We start from the raw sequence: 21,948 nt of genomic DNA on the forward strand, positions 1-21,948 counted from the left end.
ATAGATAGATAGATAGATAGATAGATAGATAGATAGATAGATAGATAGATAGATAGATAGATAGATAGATAGATAGATAGATAGATAGATAGATAAAGTATATATATGTCAGGACACATTTTACTGCGTGTTGTATTTGTATATTTATGCGACATTTGTGTGACAAATAAAGGATCTTGAATCTTGAAGTTTGGTGTCATCTGCATAGCAGTGAAAATGTATGCTATGTGTAGACACAACATCAATCCCTTGAATTAGGTGCCTTGATTCCTAGGTCAGTGTTCAGTGCTTCAACAAGTGACAAAATAATCCTCTGAAAATGGTCAGATATCAGGAGTCGACTGAAAATGAGTGAAAAGCAGAGAAACTTCTGAAAACCAGGAGCTCGATTATATCAGATCCCTTTTAAAATGATGGCTGTTTCTGTGATATTTGCAGGAGCACCTCTTACATATTTGTTATTATGTGAATCTGCAAATGTGCCTGCAGATTTCTGTACCATTTTATCTGGTAACAAAATTTGGTACAGGGCACTAAGTGTCCATGTCAGAATAAGGGGTAAAAGGAAACACAGTGGCTTGTAATCTGTATACACAACACTAGAGGTCAGTGTTTTACCCTGAATCCATTGATGCTAGAGCTCACAAGTTAGATACAAAATAGATCCAGAAATAATGAGCCAACAGCGATTCTGGGGAATTTTGGACAGTTTGGGGTTTGTTACAAACTGCTGGACCTGCACGAGCAGTTTGTAACAGTGACGGATAAATGTTGAGGAACAAACGCAGCACACCACATTCTGATTTCTGTTGTCTTTATTAGTGGAATGGAATATACACCTCTGTGCTTTAATGCTGTTTTCTCCGTCATTCATCCATCGCTCCTCACTCTCTCTCTGAGACTGAACATCATCACTTTAACTCTGAGGCGTCTGAAATGCTGCTGATCATCTCATCTAAGCTCCCATTGTGTCACCTCAGGATCAGACCAGTGTGCTTCAGTCAGGTTCACCTGACATTTAAAAAAAAGTGACATTTAAATTGAATTACCTGTGCTCAAATGCTTTAGAACCACCACATCATTCTCAAAGCAACATAAATAAGTTAAAGAGCAACTTAACACCCAGTTTTAACTGGAAACAGTCTTTCACACATTCATCAAATCTGTTGCACACATAACTCTGGTTCCATGAGTAGCCTTTGGGCTTCTGGAAACATATAACAGTGTAAGCAGTAAACAGAGTCAGAAAGAACAGTTTATATTTTTCCCCAAGACTCCGGATCCTTATCAGGAGATTCCTGTTGCTTATAAATCTAAACACAGCATTAAGGAAAATTGTTATTTTCTCATTATTACATTACATTTAATTTCATCTCATTACATTTCTCATTAATAACTGGAATTATTAGGTTGCTCTTTAAACCTCGTGCTGAAACTGTGACATACAGAGAACATCTGACTGGAGGGGGGGGGTTAATGGATGAATTTGGACCTGCCGACCAATCACAGTAAAATCTATGACTGCGGTAATCACTACACTTAAACCGTGATTATTACATCTCATGGTCAGGCCAGTCCCCAGGACAGCGTCACCCCCTGAATCACTACACGTATGTCCCATTCTAAGCCATGACTGAAACGTATATATTACATCTCTATGAAGGTTTATGACAGGACTAAATTACCAAAGCAGGACGCTCAAATTTAAATTTAGATGTTTCCTGATTTCCAAAGACAACAAAGCAACATGACATTAAACAGCAGACCCCAGTAAATTACAGTCAAGCCATGAATCCCAGCCATGGCTCCACCCATCAGCATCTGCATGAGTGACAGTACCTCACTCAAGGTTCAAGGTTCAAGGTTCAATGAAATAACTCATGAAATAACACTGGATTTATATCAACTTAAAAAATGAACTTGCTTCACAGTTTTGGAATTTAAAAGTAATAATAATTAAAAGAAACGTGTAAGGGAAAGGAAATGTAAAAAAAAAAAGTCAGAAGGCCAAAGAGGCAACAGCGTATCAGCTGGCTAATTTAACACAACCTATATTTAAGTTTGATAATAACTGACTTAAAGAGTACGCAAGTGGGTATCAATGCTCCTTTTTTGTGTAATTGTCATTCGACACGGACAGTGGGGGGGTGGATGCCAGCTGGAGGCCATAGCTACAGAATAAAGCGAAAACATTGAGACTGCGAAGGTATTTCAGAAAACAAGCCAAAGATCCGTCCAGCCCGTCCGTCCAGTCCCCGCTCTCTCGTTAAACTACAGGAGAAAACAGATAAAATACCTATAACGGTATCCATGCATATTTGTGACTGCTCATCATACGAACACATACACGCATTCACACGTACACGCACAAACAGCCGCCCGACCTCGCGCATACACACTTTGCATTCTGGCGAGGAACATGCCTGAATGATTCACTGATAATAATCTGCTTCTCGGTAATCTAACTGCTCGGTGGTGCAAACACTCGTCTTGAAAAGATTCAGGGACAGAGGGGATGAGGAAAACAAACCAACAACTGGCAGGAGAGAAAACAATAAGAGTCGTCATGCAAAAGAACAGATGATGAGATTTTCTTCCCCACTATGTCGTGTTTTTTTCTCTTTTTTTTCTCTGATATGCTTTATAAATTCCTATGATCAGTAGTGCTACTTCTACTGTACGAGGCTCATGCACGAAGGAACGCCAGTCAGATACCCGATGACTTTCATCTCTTTTTTCTTTTTCTCTATTTTTATCTTTTTTTTGTTTAGATTTGAGGATTTGATTGGAAGATGCGGGTGAAAGTTTATGATACAAAATATGTTACAGTATGTACCTCTTGTCTTCTGTCTGTGTGTCACGCATTCACACTCGCTCTTAAATGGTTCAAGGAAACGCTTCAACAAATCGCTCACGGCTGAGCTCACACGTGGCCGACGGCGTCCACTCTTGAAAAAGCATGTATGGTTTTGAATGCACGTGCTGACGTATATTTAAAGGGTAACTTTCAACACATCTGAGCACGAGTCTCCGCCCAGTGAGCGCTGACGCTACATGCTTCCATAGATGCAAGCAGAGCCTTTATTTTACTCAAATCAGTGCACTGAACTCAGTTAAACTCATATTGAGTTACCATTTCTTTCCGCCTGCATACTAAGAAGTAAAAACATTAATGTTCAACTTCAAATCCCTTATTTGTAGAGTTGTGATCATTATTTTAGTTATACTAGATTTAGATTTTTGTGGATTTAGCTGATAACAGACTGAGACTCTCGCACAGATTCCTCTCTGTCAGCGTTCAGATGCCAGATGCCGTCTCTCTTGAACATGTAAGGTAAAGACTGTGTACAAATGCCCTGTTTAGTCTGTTCAAATTGAACTCTGGTTCATTTTCTTATTTGGTGCAGTTTGATTGCACAGATGTGAACATTATATCTCACTTGTGTGACCCCGGAGGAGGCGTCTCAGTCTGGTCGCAGAGCGGTTTCAGTACAAGTGTAAACATGATTACCAGGTGTATCAACAACATTTCTTTTACAGTTATGAAGTGATTTTGTTGGTTTAAAAACGGACTCGCCCGATCCATTAACAGTAGCATACTTAGCTGACTTACTGTCCAGCTGATAGATGTTCACACTTTTGAATGTCACTGGCAGCCTCGTGCTCAGAGAAACAACTATTTGTAAAGAAGCATCATGACTTGTTTAATTGGATTATACATTTAAAAGAAATAAAACAACTAAAAATTCTAAAAGTTTCTCATTTGTTGGAACTTTAGTTTAGCATCATAACATTACCTTATGTTATAAGAGCATGTTGGCAAAAGATTAAATAAGCTCTATAAATATTGTGGATGAGTTACTCGTATTAAAGCCTTTAAAAGCATGAAGACATTACAGAAGAAACAGAGGATTAATGATATAAACAAGCGTGAATCATTGCTCATGTGGATGTTTTCCACTTCAGCAAAGATGTGAAAAACAAGCCTTTTTCTTCCAAAGTGTCCGTCGTCGGGGCGAACGTACTCTCAGCGCTTAAAGAGCTTTCAGTGTCGGCGTTTCCTTTCCCCTTCAAATCTATTGCAGAATACTCGTTATGTTCTCTCTCAGTGGAAAGATCGCATAACAAATGCATTTTTTTAGTTGCTTTACACTTTGTTCCCTGCAATAATTACTGTAGTTTTAAACACACACATTATAACTGTTATTAATATTATTCTGTTCATTTGTTGATGCTATTTTCCTGCTTGTTGTAATGTTGCATATTTTGAAAGGTAAAAGGCTCTTGATCCCGGTCTGGGCGTTAGTGTCAACACTGACAAACACTTCAGAGCTACAGTCAGACTAGACCAGAGTAATCCAGTCCAGGACCATTAATTTAACTCTCCACAGTTTATTTAGAAAACCAGGTGAGTCCAGTGCTGCTCAGACCAGCTCCTTAAAGATGCAGACTGCCCAGTGTAGTTTTGCGAGTTGCTCAACAAAGATTATTGGGTTTCACTGAGCTTCCCAAATTATTTGAAGTTCAAGTGATCAAGAGTTCCCCTTCATGATTTCCTTGATTTTCTAAATATGAGACCTTCAGCTGCTCAGCGAGAACTGTCAGAGAGCTCGTCCACAAACTCTTCAAAAATCCAGATGAGTGCAGATGAGTGCAGATGAGTCTTTCAGCTTTTTGTTTAGAGTTTAAACCTTCATGTTTCAAGCAAAAGAGATCCAGAAGTGAACTTAGCTGTGCAGCACTGTCGCTCCATTCAGGCTTCAACATGTAGTCTGTCGTTGGAATGAAAAGAAATCCAGCCAAAGAAAACAAAAGTTCCGGCACACGTTTCCTACAAGAAAATAAAAACCTCAAAATGTCTTAGATATGGCCCTTCAAGCTGCTGAGGGTTATTTGGTTGTCTACAGGTCATCTCCATTAAATCTTTTACCAATAACTAGACCAGCCTGTTCTAAATGATCCTCTGGTGGTTGTTGGTCCCTCCCAAAGCAACAGGCAATGCTCTCTTGTGTTTATAAAACCACTCAGTCCATTCATGTCGAGTTTACACTGAAAAATAAAACTTCTGTCGTCAGCAGTCATTTAGCATGCCTCCTCTGAAGGAGGGAAACCGAAGCCAGCCAAACCATCAGCCAGTTTGGGATGACTTTTGGAGTCTTGGCTTCTTTTCCACTGATGTTTCAGGTTGAACCCTTCATGGGTTTGTGCAATGAGCTCTAAAAGGTCAAAACTGTGCAAGGCGGATCAAATGTGTGCAAGGAGACAAAATGCATGAGGGTGGATCCTAAAGGTTTAAGAAGGTCTTTTGCTTCGTTCATGAAGTTGTAGCTTTTGATTTGAGCTTTTTTTTTTTTTTGAGGTTCTTATTTTTCAGTTGTCGTTGGATGTGGTCGTACATTTTTCTTCCCATCTCACCTGCCGTTTTAGCTATACGACCGTTTAATCCATGTAACCAGCGAAATGTATGTGGAAGTTAAAGCAATCAGTCAGGAATCAATCTGAGTATTTTCTTCCCGATATTTCAGCTAGCAGCGCCCCAGATCCAGGATCAGAGGTTCAAAGGAAGTTCACTGGGAAAGTGGCTGGTGGGGCGGAGGGGTGTCAGGAGGGGTGTCATGTGTGGAGCTGGAGGTTATAAGGAGGAGATTTTGACGGTTTCATGGGTAAAAGCTGTTGCTCGGGTGTTGCGCAGGATGCCGGGGATGGGGGCAGGCGACGGGGGGAGGCTTTCGTCCGGTGTGTTGGCCGGCGGCGTGGGAATGCTGATGATTGCAGCAGTGAAATCTTGTTCCCCGCAGTTCAGCTTTAGGTTGTCAGCCTGGGCGTTCAGACTGGAACGACTGAAATAAAGAAAAAGAGAAAAGAAAAGATAAGATAAGCAAAAGGTTGTTTTTTTATTTGTGTGATAAATTTAGATACGCAGGTGTGTATCTTTATCTGATTATAGCATCTGTGTTTACGTTTGTGGCGGTATGGAGGTTGTTTTGATATGCAGGGTGTCCAGTTCCTGGACGCTCCCCCGGCTGACTGATGCAGTGGAGTTAGCCAGGCGCATGGCGGCTCGCCTCCTGGCCCTGCGCGGGCAGCAGCCGGTGGGGTTGTTCTGTGCCCCCTGCTGGCTGGATAGAGAAGTGCTGCGACTGGTCCTGAAGCCCACTGACTCAGTCATACACAGCTCGCTGTAGGTCATCTCATCTGTGAACTCATGGTTCTGTAAGCAGAGGCAGGAAGGAGGGAGGTCAGCTGAAGTTTCAATCTTGCATGTGTGGATTGTGGAAGATGCGCTTTTGCATTTCTCTGAAGTCGTAAATCGAAATCTTTGTGATTTTCTGCCTCTGCATATTTTTGTGGCCTAATTTGTATGTTACAGTTTTACAGTCTCTTAAGTATATTTTTTCTTCTCATTTCTTTTATTTTTGGGATATTTGTGTTATTTTTAGGGTGTTTTCTGCATATGATTGTCTTTTTGTCTTTAGTTTTTCCAGATGAAGCTCTTGAAATTCTTCTGTTCATTAATCTATGTGTGATCTTCAGTCTGTGACTGCTGACCGTCTTAAAAAGTGAAGCTAAAATATCTCTCTCTCTACACTGAATGACTGTAAGCTTATTTTAATGGCATGGATGAAAAGGGCTGAATGAAATGTACATTTCAAAATGTACTGAGAGAATCCAGAAGGGCGACTTAAAGGAAACTTTGGTGAGTCTGTTTATCCAGCTTCTGTTTCTAGGATCAGAAACAGAGTTTATATTAAGGCTTTGTACAAAGACAAAGAACTGCTGAAGATATTTTAAACTGGTGTTCAAAAAAGTAAGAGGCAGCTTGAGGTCTGTCTGCATAAGATGTAATAGTTGATGGTCCTGAGGGAAATTAAATGTCTGAAACCTCACCGTTGTCTTCTCCAGACAGTGCAGCAGGTGGTGGTGTTGGTGCTCGAAAGCCGATCTGTTCTTCACACACAGAGCTGTGCTATCGCTGTCACGACCCTGAAAATACACACACGTAATAAAATTTGTTTAATAAATAGACTGTTTTGTAGAATTGGTGATGACAGCTTCACACTTTGAGGTTCTCTTAACAAACGTCCTTAATAAGGTTGTTTGCAGAATTCAATAATAAGGATTTCTCTTATGATCAACACTTCTTTCTACAAAAACTTAAGTTCAGTTCCTCTTTTTAATGTCAAATATCAACACATTCATGTATTCAATGAATATTTGTAGGCTCATACTGGTCTTTGTTTGCTTCTTTGACCAGTAAAACCACAATAATCACTTTCTATGTTGGGTCTGCTATGTTTGATCCTGAGCAATCCAGTGCAGTGTTAAATCTCATTTGCACTCATGCTCATAAAACATGAGTGCAAATGAGCTGAGTTTGCTGTTTGTTAAAGGAATATGTACAGTGGTGCTAAAGTAGTGAAAAGGAGAACGGGTTTTAAAGCTACATATCTGTTATCTATATCATATTTTATCATATATATCATATTACACCAAATCAAATATGACTAAAGTAAGACTCTGGAAATGAAAACTATCTGCATTTAAAGGTTTACTGAAGAAAGAGGAAAGAGATAAAGCTGAGATGAGTCGGATGTGATGTAGAAACTCGCATCATCGGCATAAAAAACAAACAAGTATTAATTCCTTGAATGTGTTGGCTCCAGGCTGTAATGATGCCTGGAGTTTTCCAGGCAAATGAAAACATTTTTTACATGCTACTGGTCACATTGTCAGGAAACACTTGATTGTCGACAAGCTGGTCGACGGGCACAAACGAACTTTTAGCTGCATAACACTTCATACACGTGACAAAAGTTCAAAGTGCTTCATAAGAGGAAACAGTTGCAATGTAAAAGTAAAAGAACCTGAGGACACAAGAAATGAAAATGTAACAAAATAACAAATCTTATTTTTAAAATGAAATTAGGTGAAAATAAAAGTAGAGGAGGCAAAATACAAGGAAAATGAGAACATTTACTCAAATATGACTTCTTTTCCACTGGGTATGAGAAAAATTTGAGATGCTCTCAAATTTTGATACCTCCTGAATAAGCACAAAGCTGCCAACTATTCCTGAACAGAAACAGTCCATTTATTTGAATACAGTTTTCCCAACTCCAACTAAATGAAGGTACTTTCAGCCACTCCTTTATTTCCCAAGGGTCCCTACAAAGGATGGATTCAAGATGCCTTTCTTTACACCACCCGGGTTTGTGACCTACTGAGTTTCATTTTTCCACCTGGAAACTATTCAGGGATTTTCATGGTGAATGTGTTAATCAGTAAGCTTCAGCGTTTGTGCTTTGTTTTTTTCTCTTTTTGCATTATTGTTCGAACTTATTTCAGCTGCTGCTCTGTCTTCTAATCATTTCATCTTATTTGCAGCAGGGGAAGCATAAATAGATCAGAACATCTATTTTTGAGGTACGTGTTTCTTATGAGACTCATGAGTTTACTTTCATAAACTTGTGAAATGTGGGACATTGTCTGATTATGTGGGGCGGCGGGCTGAGGGATAAAGCTGCTGTACAGGCCCACATAAGACGGCACACCTGTTCAGAAGGACCATTCTGTGTTTTCACCACTTTTATGAAGCGTTCCTCTAACAGCTGACGGCTCATACTGAGGATATAATAAAATAACTGCTTTTCTAAACTGTCACAGTTAAATAATCTGCGTGTAATAAAAGATTAATAATGCAGCAAAAAGAGCCTTCTGCATACATGCACTTTAAACAGTAACTTTTTAACTAATATTTGCTTGCACTTGTAAAGGAGTCATTTTTAATGCTGAGACTGTGTGATTTCCACCACTGGATTTGAATGAGCTCATAATCTTCCCTTTGGCTCAGTCTCCTGAGACAAATCTTTGATTTAAAATGCAGAATTCTTTTCCTAGAATTTAGTTTTTTTTATCAGTAACTCATCTTCAGTTCACATTTCTCCACATTAATAAGAAACAACTGCAAAAGTTTTCCTTTCATGTTTTAAAAGGCCAAACTGAGAGCTGATCGACATCTTTAAGACTCTTTTCTTCTTATTTTAATCACCTTTATCTCGCTCTTTCTCATTTTGCTTTGTTTTTTTTTTCAGCCGGCTTTTAATTGAGTTTTGTTATTTCCCTAAACTTTTTTTCATGTGTTATGATGAAGAAAAATGAAGCTCTCTTCTTGCCCTGTAGCACAGATTTCCTCCCTTTCTCCATGTATTCGCCACTTTCTCTGCACCCCATTTTTCTTCCTCTTCACCCTCATTATGCACTCTTTAAATCCAGCAGTCATCCCTCATTTTGGCTCAGTGCAGCAGAGAGATTAAGACTCAACAATATCTGTGTGAGTCTCCGTGTGAGACCCATCCACTCACCCTCTACCTGGAGCCTAAAGCCGTTTTCATGATAAAACATTTAAACCCGGTGAATCTTTCATCCTCTGGACTGAAGAAAAAACTGAGAGTCTGAGTCACGATTAAGCTGAAAGATAAAAAAAGAAAGTTCCTCAGATCTGCAGTGATTTAGATCCAGTTTATTTTCAGAATGTAATAAAAATATTCCTGCAGGTTCACACTGTGCGATGCATCCATCTAGTAAATAGGAACAAGACTAAAAGGCCGAGGGCTCCTCTGAATCTTTCATACTCCTCACACCCCAACAAATTATGTGAGTTCTGAAATTATAACAAAAAAAAAGAAACCATTCTTTTCTCTGAAAATGTTGGACAGTTATTGGTATTTAAATGGAAGTTTAGAGTGGAAACTAAAGGACATCTTTAATCACATTAAGTATGGCTGTTCTGTCACATAGCTAGCATCACTAGCATTTTAGAAAAATATATACAAGGAAAAGATGCAAAAATGGTGCAGTACTGGACACCGAGAGATAGCTGCCCTATTTAGAGTTTCAGATTATTTATTTTAATTTGGCTTTTCTGCTGCGTCCCAAACAACAGCTGGATCTAAGGTGCTAAAGCTGTAGGCTCACCCAGTTTGTTTAAATGTGATGCCAAAGGTTTCTTTAACAAGCATCCATTCAAGGAGCTGGAACTAACAAACATCTCACTATGACCTAAAACCAGAGTCGCACTGGGGCAACAGTGTTTGGAGTCTCCATGAATGGCCAACATTAATGCAACTTTTACCATCTGTTGCCATCAACATACGCAGAAATTCCCATTAAACAGAGTTTGAACTAAATTAACTAACTTCTTTCATTCAGAGTCAGGCTAGAACCTCGTAGATTTGAAATAAACATTCTGAAATTCCTGCACAAATAGAGATGTAGTTGCTGGAGGATACAAATTCAAGAGAAAAATGACATTGGCACTCAGCAACCTCGCTTTTATGTAGAAATATAGCCAGGATGCAACCGGTTTACGGCCCCTATGCAAACAGACCGACCACAGATGAGTTGTGCTGATTGGGCCAGATCAACTGTGACTGATTGCAAACTAAATCTGTCTGCATTTATAAACTGAATTCTTACTCTAGTGCGACTGAGCCATAAACTCATAATATGATTCACCACAGGGCAGCTTTTTTGGGACAGCAGTATCTTTGATGAAGCATGGGCCCATTTACACGCTGAGGAAAGTTCCTGATCAGTTTTAACATTTACTCTCTCATAGTTTTCCTGACTGTAAAAATGGGTCTGGCTCTTGTGGGTTAATGCCGAAATATTATATTAAAACTGTTTCGGTTGTCAGCTGCTTTTTAATTATTCTGATCATGTGTTTAATGTAAAATCTTAATCTGCAGGTGTATCTGTCAACGAAATGTAAGATGATATCAGAAGACTCTAATTAGCATTCAGGGTTATTTCATCCTGCTGAGGTTTCATCTGAAAGGTTTCTATGTGTCTAGGAAAAAACACCAATTAGCTGCCGTTTGTTATGTGCAAAACAACAACCTGTGCAGGATCCTGAAACTACCGAATTTGCCTTGTGCGATCAGTAAAGTATCTAACCGTCTGATTTAAATCTTCACAGTACGTTGTTGTTTGTGTCTGTTGCATCTGTGGACAGTGATCAGGTTCCACTGCGCTTTTGCCAAGTTGCTGCTGGGGAAACTCTCCTCATGCGCTTCTTATTAGTGAATCACCAAACTGCTGAAGCAGCAGCTCTTCGTCTGTCTGAGGGTCTGAGGCGCTCTTTGTTTTGCTGCCTCTCTCTTAGTCTTGCCTCACCTCAGCATGTCAAAACTCATTAAATCTGCAGCTCACTTTTCTAAAAATTAAATACTGAATTCAATTTGCAGATGATAACTAAAATGACATTGACTGTTTGGGGGGATTTCGAAGAAAACAACTCACAAGTAAATCTTCAAACTTTCAGAAAAACTCTGGATAGTCACTGGTACCTGCCGTTTGATAGATGGATTTACTATTTTCTAAGAAAAACATTGTTAATGGACAAAATCCACATTTTTACAAAATAGCTATATTTACACAATTAATACATTTCACTGTAATAATTGTCACGGTCCTGTTTTTGAGTCGGAAATCCTTCAAGCTTGACTTTCTTTTTGAGTTCTGTTAGTGTCGGTCATTAAAATAAAAACAGCCAGGCTTATAGTTTTAGCTGGTGTAATGTCAAAAATATAGAATGAATTTTGCTAGACAGTTTGAACATATTTATTAAGTCCACTGAGCTTTAAAGCTAAACATGACGGTGAAATGTGTTATTTGAGGGAAATTATAAACACAAATAGAGGGGAAAATATCATTTTAGTCGTGTAAATCACAGGGACTTATTTGTATAGCTGAGTCAAAGATGGGCGTGTCACAGTCGCAGAAGCTGAAGTGTGGAGTGAGGAGATGGACTCAAGTGCAGACATGCGAAGAGACAAAAAAACATGAGCCATTTATTAAGGCTGTCAAAAATAATACAAACAAAAGGGCAGGGCGAGGGCGAAACCTAAACTCGGTGAACTAAAGCTTAAAAGTGGACACGGACACCTGAAACATGAAGACTCGGCATGAATACATTCACCTGGAAACACAGCAGGACAAACGGATGAGGAATGAAAACTGAATACATAAAGGAGGTGATCAGGGGAAGTGGAAACACACGGAGAAACAGCTGATTAGAATGGACAGAATGACGCCACAGGGAAGTGAAACTAAACACACTGAACATGGAACACCAGACCTTCAAAATAAAACAGGAAACATTAAGACTTAAAAGACTTAAAATGACGAACCAAAGAGGAACACATTCACTATAAACATACAGAGGGAAAAGGGAACTGGAGATGAGACATGGAAACAGAACATGATGGCTGGGGGAAACACAAACAAAGACAAAGACATTAGTGAAACACATGAAGAGCGAGGGAGACGAAGACACAAGGGGAATCTGATAAACAATGAACTATAACAGGGCAACCTGGGGAAAACAGAATGAGCTTAAATTAATTTAAACATAAATCATAAACCATCCAGATATATTGAACTCAAGCACTGGGTCAACCAACCCAGCACCGTGACAGGGCCATGAAATGCATTGTGAGAAGTCAAGCTCACTGCAGCTAAAGTATAGATAAGTCATGCTCAGCAGAATCCTAGTGAACCATATTATGGATTCAGATATCTGTGGTCCTAAAGGTGTTGGTCTGCAGTAGCTCCTTCACATACATTATGCTTATGGAGTGGATGCATGCCTGTAACAGTGCTGTCATGATTAGCAAAACCAAGGAGGACAAAGATTTCCTGAATTTAAAGGTCAAACATCCTGGAAATCTTATTACAGAGCAAATGATGGATGATGAAGGTATTTATAACGCTGGATGATGTATGCAGAAGTAAACATCGTCATCCCCAAATTTATTGCATGTACATGTGGCCTGAAGATCTCTCTGTTCACAGTATACTGCACACATCTGTGTGTGGGACACTTGTGGGCAAACTACAGGAAAGTGAGAAACTACATGTAGCTGATGAGGCCTCGTGCATGGTGGTTTTTACTGAACAGACCGAGATGCTTCAGGTCAAGGCAAATTTTCGCAGCTGCTGAAAGTCAGCACATTTGATGCCTCGTTAAGAAATCTCATGTAAAATTTATTTGCAGGCTCAGATTTATTTGTGGGTTTAACAGTTATAAAGTTTGGCCCCACACATCAGCCAGCTTTCTCTCTGGGTGTACTTTTATTTGATTTTATCTTGTTTGTTGTGGTTTATGTGGCTTTGTGTTTTTCACTCTGTCTTTAGTCCCTTTATCTCTCCTTACCCTTCCACAACTTTCTGAGTTAACCTGAGTGTAATCCAGCCTTCTTCCTTGACAGTGAGAAATCATCCACTGTTAGTGTGAGTGTCTGCGTCCATGTTTGTGCGTCTCACCCTGAGCCCTCGGTCTTCTTTGTACTGGAGGAAGGCGTTGGTTGTTCCTTTCTTTGCCATGCGGATCCGAGCCAAGCGCACTTTCTGTTTGACAGAAATACAGGAAAACAGCAGCGTCAGCGCCTCACACACACACACACACACACACACACACACACACACACACACACACACACACACACACTGTAGAGGAGCACATCATCTGTCTCTAAACTCATAATTTTTCAGGTGAATTGCAATTTTTGCTGCAAAGCTCCAGTTTTCGGGCTTTAAAGGTGCTTTTTAATAAAACGTTATTTTTTCAGCTGATACAATAGAAGCATAAAGATGCACCACATGTACGTTTAGGGTGCACCCAAAGAATAAAAATGAAAACTGATGGGCATGACAGCTACACAGAAGTCAAGCCAAAATATCACAGCTGCCTCCTATTGGCTGGGTGCAGTATTGGTCATCGTGCCAGAGGTGCACAACACCAGGAGAAGAAAGCAGCACAGTTCAGTGAACTTAGAACTGAAGAAGCTTCTTGGATGAGAGAAAAATCTCCAAGAAACTTAGATTATCTTGACCTGGATGGCTGAGAACCCACACAGACAAAGCAGCACACAGTTTCAACATATTTTGATTTCATTTATCAAAAGTGGGATGAAGCAGCGACGCTGCTTATCTTGATTTGCTATTTCTGTTTGTGCAGTGTATTAAACATTTTATGACTCCACCCAAAAAGCAAAAAAATGACCTGATTTTTCACGCCGGTGTCGATCCTAGATGGCAAGTGGCCAGAACGGAAGCACTGAAAGGAGATGTTCGAGGAGATGGCCTTAAAGGGTTTCCTTGGCCTGTTAGATGTTCGCTAGACCTCAGTCAAAAGATAACTGCTCAGTGAGTAAATGAATCAATGCATGGCTGAAATGAGGTATCTCTGAAAACAAAAGTTTTCAGCCAACTTTAATCATAAAGGGATTTTGTTTTAAAGGCCACAGTATCTGATTAGACTCATCCCAGAACACAACATGGATGGGTGGAGCTTGAAGAGGTCAAAGGTGGATGTTTAGTTACATGGTTTTTATTTGTGTTGTCTTAAACCTGCATCAGAACCTAGAAGCTGCAGTCTTACTTCTTGGTTAGACTATTTTGAGCTCGATACTGAAACGTCAGAATCAGACCTGCTGTGCTCTCCTCTTGTCCGCTCTCTGGTTCTGGTGGTAGATCCGGCTGAAGTTGGACACGATGACAGGTACAGGAAGGGCGATCACCAGGACGCCGCTCAGAGAGCAGATCGATCCAAAGATCTTCCCTGCGATGGTGTTTGGAACCATGTCTCCATATCTGCAGAGAGAAAACGTTTTTCATATGAAATTTCCGAATAAATGAATCCATTGATTCCAAGCAGGAGGTTGAGCAAGAAGAAGACTTCTTTATGGTGATCATCACATAAATAGCATTATGTCTCTCCAATAAACTTTGAGGCTGCAATTTACTATATAAACACAATTTAGACAAACAAGTTCAATACTGGGAAAATGTTGCCACTAACACGAATCACTGAAACTGGATATTTATTTGATTTTAGAGGTTTTTTCAATCTGTGGTATTAGTTAAAAGATAAATAGGCAAGTTCTCCACAAGATTACAGTGCCAGTGTTGAAAAGCTGCTCACACACACACTCACAAATTCCTGGTCGCTGCCTCATGCGGCCTTCACCTTTCATTGTGCTCAGCCATAAATCACAGGTAGTGAGACGAGGACAAGTAAGAGGAGGAGGAGGAAGAGATTAGAGAGCTGGCAGGAGGCCAGGATGCTTTGTGTGATTCTGCTCAGACACACCGACGGGAGAAACCTGCAGCTGCACCAGTCAACAGTTTACTATACAAACCAGTCAACAGCTAGAAGCTGATTGATGCTCAGCTCCACCTGTTTACTTTGTTTCTTTAAGTAAATATTCAGAGAGATATGATCAGCAATCGGTCCTCCGGTTTAAGAAGTGCCGTTGGATGATGCATCAAAGTCTCATTTTTGAAAAGTTTTCTTAGCTTTATTAAAGCAGAGATAAGCCTGAGAAATCACGGGCCGCGGCGTGCTCATATGACAGCCGTTGGTTAATCACAAGGTAGTATAAAGCATACTTGGCTCTGTTGTGCTTTTTGACGTTAAAGGGGATCATATTGGAAAAATGAACATCATGTTATATTTAATAAGGCTTGAAATAGGCAGATGAAACCATAAACTCATCAGGAAAAGTGGATCAAAGGAGCCAAAGGTCATTTTTCAAAACGTCTTTACAGCAGGACTACTTTTTGAAAGTTTTAAGGTGTTTGGACAGGTTTCCACTTTTGGATTCAGAAGTTATGTAATTGTTTCATTTGCAGTCTCTGAGTAGGAGTCAGTGATCTGTAAATGGCTCTGAGTCAGATGAATATTCATATATATCCATTTAAAATTACACTTTTTTTTTTTTTTAGCTTAGTTTATTTTATGGGAAATCTTTAAAAAAAACTGCACCACGTTTCGTTAACGTTTCCTTTTTGCTTCCTAACCTACCTGTACTTTGTATCAGGATCTGAAATGAAACATTATCACACAATAACTTTGAAATGCTGCTGTAGTGTTTATTTGTACTTCTTTTAGCATCAAAAACCTTATTTTAGAAAGTTTCTCCAGAGAGACGTAAAATCTCTCATAAAGTTGTTATTATAATTAAGTCCTCAGTGAACTGTGTACCAATCATTATTACTCAAAGAAATTATTTCTTTCCAGCTGATTAAATGATTAATTTGTAAGAACACATTCCCGTTTTTTTAACTGGTGTCTGTCTCACTGTGGATTTAACTCTTTATATTACACATATGCAAATCAGCACAGGTTGTACAGTAAATCAGATATGTAGGTAATGAACTGCAGCTCTCTGCTCGTGTACCTGCAGCATTATATATCCGTCCTTCTCAAAATAAGGCCGCGACCTTGTCTGCTGTGTGCTGCTCAAATCTTACAAGCCATTTTATTATTTTTCAAAACTTTAAAGCTAATTTTAAAGCTGTGCAGTTGCTCCTCCTGAAGATGAGTTTCATAATGAATTGCTTCTCATTCTTGGCATAAATCCTGTTTTCTAAATCTAATTCCACATGTACTGAAGTGCATTCAGCTGACTGACAGACTGCACAGAATGATTTGCATTTTCCCCTCATTCCTTCATAGCTTTTCTTTATAGTCCATATACCCTACACTTTACCTCCTGGTATAAAGTGCAGAGATGGTCCGCATGGAGCCAGAACATCCTGAAGTTTAATCATCGAGAAAATCCCAGGTTCCTTATCTGCTCTCTTACTGGATCAAAATTTCTGTATCGAGGTGTTAAAGACAGATCTTCGGTGGTATCAGTGTGTGTTTGCTGATTTCCTTTTTTTCTCTATTAATCGGTTTATTCTGTGGTTAGTTCGAGGCCTTGATTTCAAATGACCTGGACTCTGAAAGCTAAACATTATGCAGTGGTACTGAAAGACAAACACCGTGTGCTAAAAGCCATGTTTGAGAAGCTGGAAGTAGATTATTTCTCCTAAAATGAGCCAGAACACGCTCACCAAACCTGATCCTCTGCTTTTTGAAACCAGAATTTCCACACTTCCAAACATCAGCTCAGACCTGCATCCCACCGTGTCACTCACATAAAGCACAAAGACAGAGTGAGACACTTCTGAAACAACTAATATGGATCTTTTAGGCCCTCTCGCTGCTCGACTTTCCACTCTCCGAAGCTAAATGACTTTAGCTAAGTGATATGCAGTTAATTGTTAAGATGCATCTTTCACCCAGCTCTGTGCTTATTCTTAAATTCACTGGACTCCTGGCTGAGGAGAGTGCATCACTGACTGTAATTCGCCGGGAGCCGAGGGCGTGCACGCGGGTCAGTTTTACTGAACCTCCAGTGTCCTCAGCCGGGAGACATATTGGCAGCTGGGAGCAGATCAATGGAGATAACAGAGGGCAGAGAGGAACAGAAGTCATCTGTAATTGTTGGCAAAAAGCACTCAGAAGAATCGACGGAGACGTCAGACTGCGGCCAAACAGCCAGGATGAATCTGTGCCGGATCTCTAACTGAACTCAGCCTGAACATCGGAGAGGCCTGTATCTGGATCCTCCCTCCTTCATCATTTCTCAAGTTTTTACATAATTTTTACTTCAAGGTTTGTAAAATAAGCACAAACTACAATTTAATGACATTTTAAAGCATATGTATGTGTCAAAAGTGTGCAATTTACAGAAAAATATACAGCCTAGGGTCCGATACCCAAAACTAATATTTAAATTTTACTATATTTCATCTCGTTTTCATCTCGAGGCTTGTCTTGATCTCAACAGTGGAAATGCAAAGAGGAACATATGGAGGACACGAGGACAAACGCTGACATGAAACACAGGCAGGCAAGGAGGTGGAAGTAAAGCGACAGGTAACATCTAATAAAAGGTAACAAAGAACTACAGCAGTGAGGGAAACAGACAAATACAGACACATGAAACTGCAAAACACTAAAACACAGACGTAACAGCACAGCACACATGGTCAAGGACACACAGATACTATAAGATCAAACGTCATAGACCAACACAGTGACTAAACCCTACTGCCTACATCTAACCAACATGTTAAAGCTAAGTAAACAAAAACAAGTTGTGAGTCTTCCCTTTCTGGAGCTCGTGCACTGTGGTAGATTTATGCCAGGCCAGTTCCCTTCCAAATGTAGACTAAGTCTTTATGACTGTGGCAGCGTCACCATCAGGATATTAGCATGCGCCTAAATAACCTCCTATTGGCTTTGTTTCTGTGGTGCTGGCACAAAATTTTCACAGGAGAAAACATCAGAGCAGAAAGAAAACATCTCAGAAATCTCATTTTCAGACAGCAGCATAGTTCAGGACTTTAACCCAAAATACTGATGAAGGGCGAAGTCATAAACTTGCCAACTTCCTACAACTCCTGATGCTGTAGAACAAGATGGGAAAACAGGCAACGAGCTGCTGCCAGCCGTGTGAGTACAGCTCAGAATGCAAATGAATGTAAATGGAAATGAACCGCTCTGTGACGGGCAGACGGCCGACCGGAGCATCTGCCAGCTGTTTAACTCCGTACAGCTGGAACAGCAGCCTCATTAGCCTGCACTTTATGGACCCTGTGATTCATGCAATTGTTGAAGAAGGAAGAAAGAGCCTGCACATTCATCAGGTGCTACCATCATTAGAGGTGCCCTAACAGCCAAGTCATTTTTCCCCCCGCGGGTGCTGCAATTTAATCAGTTCAACAACAAATTTACATTTCCTCGCAAATGTTGAAAACTAAATTAGATTTCATTGGCGATTTGTATGGATTTACAGAAAAAATCCAATTCAAACCAACTTCTAATAGCCATCTTATCACAGATGCTTCAAAATTCTCATTAAAACTTGTAAAATGATTTTTTTTTTTCAAATGGTGAGCGCAGCCGTATACAGAAAAACAACATTTATAAGCTGCAGTATTACAGGCGGCAGCACAAATGGATTTTCAGGTGTAACAAGAGGATGATACAAACGCTTTAAATCAGTTAAGCAGCTGTGAAACTAATATTCAGCACATCACTCATCAAGCCAGCTAACCCCAAATGTTCATGACCTTTTTCCTGTTTTTGGATAGAAGGGCTTGAGACAACAGAGATAGAGCTTAACTTTTTCTTTTCTGGGTTCAAGCAGATACCTGTCTGTTAGTATTACTGACATCCACTACATGCAGGTGTATCCCACAAACCAAATAGCAGGTAGACTTAGCCTCCTGTAGGACTGCATCATGGGGACTGTAGTAACCTCTGTCTCTCTTCCACAGCATGTCTTTATCCTGTCTTCCTTCTCTCACCCCAACCAATCACAGCAAATGGCCCCGCCCCTCCCTGAGCCTGGTTCTGCTGGAGGTTTCTTCCTGTTAAAAGGGAGGTTTTCCTTCCCACTGTCGCCAAAGCACTTGATTGTTGGGTTTTTCTCTGTATGTATTATTGTGAGTCTACCTTACAATATAAAGCAGCAATAATGCTCTTGGAGCTAAATAAATAAACTTGAATTAAATATATTCTGGGTTGAAACTTTAAAATCTTTTTTATTATTAATATATTTAGTAATAAATCTCAGCTCTGTGAATGTGAAATATAAAAGAAATTACAGATTGACAATGATTTCATTTTTAATAAAAAATGACTGATGCTGTCTTTTCAATCTATCTTCTACCTTTTATAGCAGCCGGTGATTTTTGAATTCGTTTTTTGCATTTCTACTAAAACTGAAATATTCTTTAATACTCCGGCTTCCTCCCACCGTCCAAAGACATGCAGCTTGTGGGGATAGGTTAATTGGATAATCCAAATTGCCACTAATGTGAATGTGCGAGTGAATGTGAGTGTGAATGGTTGTCTGTCCCTGTGTGTTGGCCCTGCGACAGACTGGCGACCTGTCCAGGGTGTACCCCGCCTTTCGCCCTATGACAGTTGGGATAGGCTCCAGCGCCCCCGCGACCCTGAAAAGGATAAGCGGAAGCGAATGGATGGATGGATGGATGGACTCCTAAATATCGTTTTCAGTCTTTGTGCTGAGAGAGTCTAGGCTGAATATTCAATATACTGAATACTCTGTGGATATTCGTTGAAAGATTGTCACGTCAGTTTTTGCTGATCGCTGTTTTCTTTGTCTTCAAACTTATAGCTAATCAAATATAAAGTATGAAACGTTTTTATACAGCAAAGCTTGGCACAGCAACGTCTGATAAATGTCATGCAATCATGGCTCATTTGCTTTCTGTTATTATAGTGCGTTTGCTGTTTACTGCTGGACCTAAATTATGAGACATATTTAGCTTTTCCTCCTTTAATACCAACAAACACGCACACGCTCCATTTCTCTCTCGTAGCTGTAAAGCGTCCTCCTTGTGTTTGTGAGTTTTTACTACCAGACGGCAGCAGTAAATCTGCAGTGGCCCTCCGTCCAGAGCCAAACATTACACGCAGTGCCCCTTTAATGGACCATAAATTAGCTTTGATGCGGCTGCCTGTTGGTTTGAGGGAGTGTGTGTTGAATGGAGGCATACCATGGTGAAACAGATCCAATAAACATGGAACCAACTTGTCTGAAAGATAAAACAAAGCTGTCGCACTTATGTGCAGCTAAAGTTATATTAAATATGTTCATATCTTTTATTTTTGTGTCACAGAAATCAATTCAAGTTTTAAATTAAGGCTTAAAACAGTCTCATCAGCGTCCTCAGCCCACAGCCTTTACAATGAAATGTAATCAGGAAATGATTTATAATTACGAATCTCGCTGATTCCCACTTGAACATGTCGCCTGTTTCCTCATTTATCCACATGGTTTCTGTTTGGATGTTTTGGTGGTATCAAACACCATCCTTCTGGAAACATCATGCCAGCAGCTCCTCACTTTATTCTTTGCAAAGACTGTAAACTGTAAGAAAACAGATGGATTTAAAGTACTGGGCCACTTAAACACTGCGCCTGCAGAAGCTGCTCGGCCATGGAAACCTAAGCCTTGAAGCTCCTGGTGCACAGCTTTGTGCTGATGTTAATGCCACAGGCAGTCTGCAGTTACTGATTCAGCAGACTGTTGGTGAGATTTACACCATCAGCTCCACTGCTCTGAAATGCCGCTGCAGAATGTGACAGAGTGGTTTCTAAAGACTTCAGTGTGGCAATAACATTGCTTATATTTGACTGTGGAACATCTAACAGGAGAGACGTTTCACAAAGTGACTGATTTGCGCATCTTTAGCACATCCTATTCTTTCCCAAATGATTGTAAAAGTAGACTGCGTGGCCAGGTGTGTGATTTTATACACTTGTGACAATACGACTGAAAACACCTGAATTCAAAGATTAAGAAGCATGGCCCAATACTTGAGTGTGCGTTTATTTAAGATTTCTTTCCATCCTGTATCAGAGCCAGGTATTATCTATTAGTAAACACAACCTGCAGCCAGAGGTAGACTTTCCCCACTATGATTAAAATCGATGCAGCGTTCTTGTACTTTCTTTCTCTTGCATCAGTTTTTTGTTTTGTTTTTTTGCATCAAGGTTCAATAACTTCAGTGTGTCTGAGGCTGTTTGATTAGGTGGAAGATTTTTTGTTCCCCAGTCAGGCCTGTTTTTCTTATTTATAAATTAAGGTACTTTTTAAGCAGATCTATAAAAATATGGCGTAGAGCTCTGGATGGATCTATGGTGGATCTAAAGATGAAGAAGAAGAAAAGAAGATCAAAAGGTCAACCAACTACATTACCCAGAGTGGCCCGAAGGCCCACAGCCATTCAGCAGAAAATAATCTCAAACATAAAGCATGGTCAACCTATGAGCCACCTCCTCTATAATGCATAGACACATTGTATACAGATTATAGAGTACATACTCACATAGTGCTCAGAGTGCAAAGGCACAGACTCACAATGAAGCCTGATTTATATTTAACTCATTCAGACAAAAACAGGACTTTAATGGTTTATCTTATTCACTGACCCAAAGAGTATTACTGCATGCACACACACACACACACACACACACACACACACACACACACACACACACACACACACACACAC

General features: G+C 40.0%; 1 protein-coding gene across 1 annotated transcript in view; it reads right to left on the reverse strand.

Moving 5' to 3' along the window:
• Window positions 1-887: 887 nt before the first annotated feature.
• Window positions 888-21,948, reverse strand: part of kcnd1 (potassium voltage-gated channel, Shal-related subfamily, member 1) — a 74,645-nt gene continuing 53,584 nt past the window's right edge. Inside the window, exons 5-9 of the mRNA XM_005750404.1 lie at window positions 14,493-14,655; window positions 13,327-13,410; window positions 6,889-6,984; window positions 5,961-6,211; window positions 888-5,840 (exon numbers count right to left, since the gene is read on the reverse strand). Of these exons, the coding sequence (XP_005750461.1) occupies window positions 5,633-5,840; window positions 5,961-6,211; window positions 6,889-6,984; window positions 13,327-13,410; window positions 14,493-14,655 (802 nt within the window). The 3' untranslated portion in view covers window positions 888-5,632. The remainder of the gene's footprint in view (window positions 5,841-5,960; window positions 6,212-6,888; window positions 6,985-13,326; window positions 13,411-14,492; window positions 14,656-21,948) is intronic.

Source organism: Pundamilia nyererei, unplaced genomic scaffold, assembly GCF_000239375.1.
Source record: "Pundamilia nyererei isolate P.nyererei 1_Seehausen unplaced genomic scaffold, PunNye1.0 scaffold00273, whole genome shotgun sequence".
Classification (NCBI taxonomy): domain Eukaryota; kingdom Metazoa; phylum Chordata; class Actinopteri; order Cichliformes; family Cichlidae; genus Pundamilia; species Pundamilia nyererei.